The following is a 7,427-nucleotide window of genomic DNA, read 5'->3' on the forward strand; positions in this document are numbered from 1 at the left end:
GTGAGAATGCCAGTGCCATGGGGCTGAGGGCCGGTGTGGGGGAGCTGGAGAAGGAGGGGGACTGGGGGTGGGGGAGGAGAGGAGGAGAGGGGGGGAGGAGAGGAGGAGAGGGGGGGAGGAGAGGAGGAGGGGGGGAGGAGAGGAGGAGAGGGGGGAGGAGAGGAGGAGAGGGGTGGAGGAGAGGAGGAGGGGGGGAGGAGAGGAGGAGAGGGGGGGAGGAGAGGAGGAGAGGGGGGAGGAGAGGAGGAGAGGGGGGAGGAGAGGAGGAGAGGGGGGGAGGAGAGGGGTGGAGGAGAGGAGGAGGGGGGGAGGAGAGGAGGAGAGGGGGGAGGAGAGGAGGAGAGGGGTGGAGGAGAGGAGGAGAGGGGGGGAGGAGAGGGGTGGAGGAGAGGAGGAGAGGGGGGGAGGAGAGGAGGAGAGGAGGAGAGGGGGGGAGGAGAGGAGGAGAGGGAGGGAGGAGAGGAGGAGAGGGGTGGAGGGTTGGAGCATCAGGGAAGTGACAGATGCTGGCCCCTCTGGTCACCTCAGCTGGAACTTGACTCAGGATCCCTCTCCTGTCCTCAGCCTATCCCTGTGGGCCCTGCATTCCTCTGTGTACCTCTGCCCGCCAATCCCCAGAGCCCGCAGGCTCGCACATGGGGTCTGTGAGAGGGACCGCACAGGGCAGCGATGAAAAGTGGATTCTCGAACTGAGAGCGGGGAGCCGGCCACCTGCGGGCAGCAGAGAAGTCCAGCGGAGAGTGGAGTTGGCCTGAGCCTCTAAGAGTGCAGGCGGAGGCCTGGCAGACGTGATGCGAGTTTGCTCCTTTCGGTTTTCTCCTGGAGAGTAGAGATGAACCTGTAATCCAAGTGTTAAAACCATGGCCCGGGGCAAAACACCATTCATTCTGAATCATCTCTTTCGTTGCATTAAAAAAAAAAAAAAAAAATAGAAAGAAAAGAAAAACCCCAAACCAGCCACGTGGAGGTGTGCAGGTGGCTGTGTTTGTCAGGAAGGCAGAAGGAGTTGGCTTCCCTTTGGGGGAGGAGACATGGCCCCACAACACCCTGGGAGGGGTATATAAGGAGCCTGGGGCTGGGGGTGACAGGTGCAGACCTCGGGTTTCAGCCCAGCTCACGCCTCCTGCCAGCTTTGCTTGTGCTGCTGAGAGCTCAGGGCTGCTGCCTGGCCATGAGCACCACATTTCTGCAGACTTCTTCCTCCACATTTGGGGATGGCTCGACCTGGGGGGGTTCCCTCATGGCTGGGGGAGGAGGCTTTGGTGGGGGGAGTCTCTATGGGGGAGGTGGGAGCCGCAGTATCTCAGCTTCTTCTGCCAGGTTTTTCTCCTCGGGGTCAGCAGGGGGCTATGGGGGCGGCTTCAGTGGAGGGGCTGGTAGTGGTTTGGGTGGAGGCTTTGGTGGTGGCTTTGGTGACTTCGGCGGTGGCGGTCTCCTCTCTGGCAACGAGAAGCTCACCATGCAGAACCTCAACGACCGCCTGGCCTCCTACCTGGAGAAGGTGCGCGCCCTGGAGGAGGCCAACGCTGACCTGGAGGTGAAGATCCGCGACTGGTACCAGAAGCAGAGCCCAACCAGCCCGGAGCGGGACTACAGCCCCTACTTCAAGACCATCGAAGAACTCCGAGACAAGGTGAGTCCTCGGGCGTCAGGGAGAGGGGAGCAGGTGGCTGGTGCCAGCCGCCTGGGGGAAATCCTTGCCTTCCCAGGTAATGATGTGTAACCTCGGCAAACTTGGAGCGTAGGGAATGCGTTCCAGGTGTGGATGCCCGCAAACATCTGCTCAACCTGGCATTGCTGGGGATCCTGGCACGCGGGTCTCGACCAGTAGGGGCCGAGGTGAGAGCAGTGTTCACACCCTGCAGGGCTCTGCCTAGAGCATTCCTTTGGGTTTTTTGCAAGAACGGAGGTGTAGAGATGAACCTCCGGTTCTAGGAGTCCAGAACACCAGGACTGCCTGCCTCACCCTTCGAATGTCTTGGGTGGCAAAAGCACTGTTGGACCTTCGGAGACCTGGAACTGGGTATGGGCTCTCCCAGCCACTCACTCACCCTTCTGCACTAGTTTCCGCAGCTGCCCTCCAGTTTCCCCCTGACTGGAATGTTCTGTAGATGCATGGCTGTGTTAAGGTGTGCAGGAGGCCGGTGACCGTGAGCTGTCTACAGGGGAGGCTGGTGGAGTACTGCCAAGAGGGCACCCTCTCCAGGCCAGGCACTTTCCACAGGGGTTCTCCTCAACCCTGGTTCCTTGGTCTTTCATGTTCTGGAGACGAGGAGGGTGGCTTGGGACAGACCAAGTGGTGGCCTGGACTCTGCCCCGGGGCCCTACAGGCTTCCGTTGCTGGTGTCAGAGGGGAGATGTTTAGTGAGGGGTCCCGCCTGGGGTGCAGGGCAGGGCGAGCAGCAGGGAAGAGAGAGGGGTCCTCTAGACACCAGCTCCCTGTATCTTGCAGATCCTGGCGGCCACCATCGACAACTCCCGGGTTAGCCTGGAGATCGACAACTCCAGGCTGGCTGCGGATGACTTCAGACTCAAGTATGTTCCCTCTGCCCCCTCTCCCAACTCCAGTGGCCCAGACCCCTCACCCTTCCTTACTTGGGTTCCCTCTTCCTTTCCAGGTATGAGAACGAGCTGGCCCTGCGCCAGAGCATGGAGGCCGACATCAACGGCCTCCGCAGGGTGCTGGATGAGCTGACCCTGGCCAGAGCCGACCTGGAGCTGCAGACTGAGAGCCTGAACGAGGAGCTGGCCTACCTGCGGAAGAACCACGAGGAAGTGAGAGCCAGGCAGTGGCTGGGGCTGATGGGAGGCAGAGTGGGGCCTCTGGGGCCTCCTCATAGTTGGGGGAAGGGCTTCGCGGTTCAGATATGCACACCCCCCAACACAGGGGTCTCCATGGAGAGGAAGGGGCACTGTCGACCCAGACCCCTTTTCTCCTCTGATCCACAGCCAGGCCAGGTGGCCAGTGGGCACTGCTGTCCTGATCTGCTTCATGAACTGACACAAAGGCCCTACTGTCTTGAGGTCCTCCCTCGGCAGAACCTAGGGAGGAGGAGGGACCCTTAGTGCTGAGGGGCTCGTGCGATCAAAAGTCTTCACGTGCAGTGGGAAACAGGGGCCCGGGATGGGTATGGGGCAGAGCCAACATCACGTGGTGAGTTAGGGATGGAGCCAGGATTGGCACGTGGGACCCCAGACTCAGCTCTGGCTTCCGCCCTCTGTCTCTGAATGGACCCCACCCACCCTGCAGGAGATGAAGGAGTTCAGCAACCAGCTGGCCGGCCAGGTCAACGTGGAGATGGACGCAGCGCCGGGCGTGGACCTGACCCGCGTGCTGGCGGAGATGAGGGAGCAGTACGAGGCCATGGCGGAGAAGAACCGCCGGGATGCCGAGGCCTGGTTCTTCAGCAAGGTGGGCCTGACCTGCCAGCCCCGCTCCAGCTCCCTGAGCTCCTGGGAGGCCCGTGGAGCTCACTTGTCTTCTGCGTGACCTACAGACAGAGGAGCTGAATAAGGAGGTGGCCTCCAACACAGAGATGATCCAGACCAGCAAGACGGAGATCGTAGACCTGAGACGCACGGTGCAGGGGCTGGAGATGGAGCTGCAGTCCCAGCTCAGCAAGGTCTGGCTCCCACCCCACCCACCCCAGCCTCTCCCACCCTCCGTGGCTGTGTAAGCCTTGGCGTTCCCGAGCTCCCTTTGGGGCTGTTCCTTGCCATCCATTCAGCCTCTCTCCCCAGGCCCTCGGCAGCTTCCTGTCTAGCCTGATGTGATGTCTGTCGGTCTGCTGCCCCACCAGAAAGCCGGGCTGGAGAGCACGCTGGCGGAGACCGAGTGCCGCTACGCCCTGCAGCTGCAGCAGATCCAGGGCTTCATCGGCAGCATCGAGGCCCGGCTGAGCGAGCTCCGCAGTGAGATGGAGTGCCAGAGCCAGGAGTACAAGGTGCTGCTGGACACCAAGGCGCGGCTGGAGCAGGAGATCGCCACCTACCGCAGCCTGCTGGAGGGCCAGGACGCCAGGCAGGGGCTCGGGTGCAGGGGGCAGCGAGGGAGGGACCGGTTGTGGTTGAGTGGGGAGAGTCATCTTAAGTGCAGCGTCTACAGTGAAAAGAGAACAGAACAAGGAGTAAGAGGTTCTGGACTCTGCGCTCTAGTCTTTGGCCGCTACCTTGGGCAGGTCCTGTCACCTCTCTGGACCTGTGTACCTTCTGTAAATGATAGCAGTTGGGCTCGTGGTCTTGGATTTAATGCTGGTTCCATTTCCAGCATGAAATAGATGGAGTGTTATCATAGGTCAGAATCTGTGTGCTTGGGGGTGGCTCTCAGGATGTCCCAGGCTTTAGAGAAGTCAGATGTGGGAGTGAGGGTGGTGTGGGGGCTGGAGAGGACGGCTTAGCTGTCTCCCGGCGCCTCCTGTAGGCAGACCTGAGTTTTTGTCTGTTGCTTACATCTGCTGCCCCCTCTCTTTCAGGATGGCTGGCATTGGTACCAGAGAAGGTAAGAGGCTTCACTCTTCTTTTCTTTTTTCTGGCCACACTGGGCGGCATGCGGGATCTTAGTTCCCCGACCAGGGATTGAACCCGTGCCCCCTGCAGTGGAAGTGTGGAGACTTAACCACTGAACCGCCAGAGAAGTCCAAGAGACTTAACTCTTCCTGAGTTGAGGGGAGAGGGAAGCTATTGAAGCCACAGTTCTTCTTGGAATGGGGAGGAAGGTGAAAGAGGCCAAGCATCCCAGTAGGGTGGGGACATGCCCATTCCAGTAGGTACCTCTTCCCCAGTGGGACCCCTCTATCAGCCCCAGGTAGGGTTGGGATTGAAGATTTACTGAGAACCTTCCAGGACGAGTAAGCTTTGTCCAGGGTATAGCCCCCCACCCCGGCTCCCCCTCCCCCACCTCCCCCCCCCCACCCCACCTTCATGCACTTATGGTGAGATGCCCGTGATTAATTTCTGTTTATGTACAGCTTAAAAGCCCTGACATTCTTGCTCACTGCACAGCACACCTGCCGCTGCCGCCGCCAATCTCTTTGATGAGTGATTTAGCACCAGTCCTCCTGGCAGCTCTGGGAGGATTGGCCAATGGCCATGATCAGGGGTGCTGTGCAGTTCTTCCAGAGCTCAGCCAGGGTCCTGGTGCCTTGGGAGGGAGGACAGGGAGAGTCTCCCACTCCAAAGCTTGCCTCTTCTTCCTACAGCCTCCCTGGGAGGTGGTGGCGGCGGCAAAGTCCTCATCAATGTTGAGGAGTCAGCGGATGGGAAGGTGGTTTCTTCTCGAAAGAGAGACATCTAAGTGCCCAGCGCAGGAGAGACACCCCCGTCATCCCCACCCTCCCCAGGCTGAGTGGACAGCTGGCTGGAGGGACCAGAAAAGCAAACTCGGGCTTCCCTGGTGGCACAGTGGTTAACAATCCACCTGCCAGTGCAGGGGACACGGGTTCGGGCCCTGGTCCAGGAAGATCCCACATGCCGTGAAGCAACTAAGCCCGCGAGCCACAACTACTGAGCCTGTGCTCTAGAGCCCACGAGCCACAACTACCGAAGCCCGCGTGCCTAGAACCTGTGCTCCGCGACAAGAGAAGCCACCGCAATCAGAAGCCCTCGCACTGCAACCAAGAGCAGCCCCCCACTCGCCGCAACTAGAGAAAGCCCTCGTGCAGCAATGAAGACCCAACACAGCCAAAAAAAAAATAATAATAATAATAAAGAAAAAAAATAAACGAAAAGCAAACTCCAGGCACTGCCTTCAGAGGGTCCAGCTCAAGGGGCCCCTCATCTCCTAGTTGGGTGCTTCACATGCTTTCCCAGACCCCGCTTCAGCTTTCCCACCCCTTACAGCAGGGAGGTGCGAGAAGCAGCCGTATTGTGTAACAAGCTCATGGTTTGCACCATGTCCATGCAATAAAGAATTGCTTTTCCTTTTGCAAATATCTCCTGGGAGTATGTCCAGTTTTTCTTGTTGGTGGCTTCTGAGGAAGCCCAGGGCCCACACGCTGCCATCTCCCCCTGGCTTTGAACTCGTCCCTGCGTGGTCGCTCTTTGGGTTCCCTGGGGTGCCTGGGACAAATCAGGTGGCTCAGACGACTTGCTGTCTTGCTTACCCTCTTTAGTGATCACAGAAGCAGGAGGCGGGGTTCCTTAGAGCAGTGTGTTGTACTTAGCACAGGGCTGGACACACGGACTGATCACTTACTGGATGGTTGACTGAATCGATGGTTCTGGTTCACCACTCTGTGGTTGGCACTGTGCTAGGCACACCCGCCTATGGGTCTCATTTAACCAACTGCCGGTGGTCAGGATTTATTATTCCATCTTAGAGATGAAGGAACTTAGAGAAGCTTACAGATGAGGAGGTCAGGCTGATGACTTGCCCAGAGGCCTCGTGGATGGGTAGTAAGCAGCAGGGCTGGGTCCCACACCTGTATGACTCCAAGACCAGGGCTTGTTCTGGGACCCCAGGCCCTGGTTCTTCACAGCTCATTGACAGGACCTTCCTCCTTGCTTCTGGCCTTCACCATATGTACCCCTGAACCTCCCCTCTTTTCCAGCCAGGCACACCTGACCTCCAGAGCGGCTGAGCCAGTTCCCCTCTCTGTCCCCCTGCAAAGCTGGCCCCCATCCCCCCCGAAGCTGTCATCCCCCCCAAAGCACTGAAAGTGCCCAGAGGGAAAAACACCAGCTCCAGGAAGTCCTCCCTGATTTCTCCAAGCTTAAGTCCAAAGCAGTACCAACCCCTATTTGCCCTTCTCTGTCTAAATCCTGCTCCTGCTCTCCAGTCACCAGCCTCCACCTGAGGGCTCATTAGAGCAGCGGTATCCACGCACACCTGATTTGTCGCTTCTGGTTTGGGGCTGTTTCCTTTAGGATTCGTAGCTCCTGATAGAGGGCAGGGAATGAGGAAGTGGAGAACTCTGGGTGCCATGGCTGGGCTGGGCTCGGGTGAGGATTGTGGGGAGAGGGAGAACCGGTTTCTTTGTTCTGCTGGGAAGAGCAGGTAGGACGTGCCGCTGTTCTCCTTAGAATCAGATCATTTGGGAGGAGGGCCAGGCCCTCTGAGAGGGAGCCCGTAGGTCTCGCTGGGTACAACTCCTCACCCAGCAGCCGTGGCTGGAGAGAAGGTGGCATCTGTTCTTTCTGGGGGAGATTTAATCTAGAATGTGTCTCCTGAGTACACACTTTGAGGCCCGATTTCCCTGGGGCCGGAGGAAGGAAACGGAATTTATTAAGCGTCTGCACACTGCCAGGCTCTGGGCAGGGCATTCAATGGATGGCATCTCATTTATTCTCCAGACAGCTTTTGAAGCTGTGGGGTCAGACTTCAGAGGCAGTTGTCAGAAGAGGAAACCGAGGGCCAGGGAAGCTCAGTCACTTGAATGAAGCCATAAACTAGGAAACAGTGAAACTGGGTTTGGGACGGTCTCTCTGAT

At 58.7% G+C, this 7,427-nt stretch overlaps 1 protein-coding gene across 1 annotated transcript; it reads left to right on the forward strand.

Moving 5' to 3' along the window:
• The first annotated feature begins 1,171 nt into the window (after window positions 1–1,171).
• LOC132415298 (keratin, type I cytoskeletal 15) lies at window positions 1,172–5,293 on the forward strand. The gene is made up of 8 exons (XM_059998586.1): window positions 1,172–1,633; window positions 2,453–2,535; window positions 2,619–2,775; window positions 3,251–3,412; window positions 3,498–3,623; window positions 3,801–4,021; window positions 4,473–4,498; window positions 5,199–5,293. Exons 1-8 carry the CDS (start codon window positions 1,172–1,174, stop codon window positions 5,291–5,293), a joined length of 1,332 nt encoding a protein of 443 aa, XP_059854569.1.
• The last annotated feature ends 2,134 nt before the right edge of the window (window positions 5,294–7,427 follow it).

This window comes from Delphinus delphis, chromosome 19 (assembly GCF_949987515.2).
Source record: "Delphinus delphis chromosome 19, mDelDel1.2, whole genome shotgun sequence".
Lineage (NCBI taxonomy): Eukaryota > Metazoa > Chordata > Mammalia > Artiodactyla > Delphinidae > Delphinus > Delphinus delphis.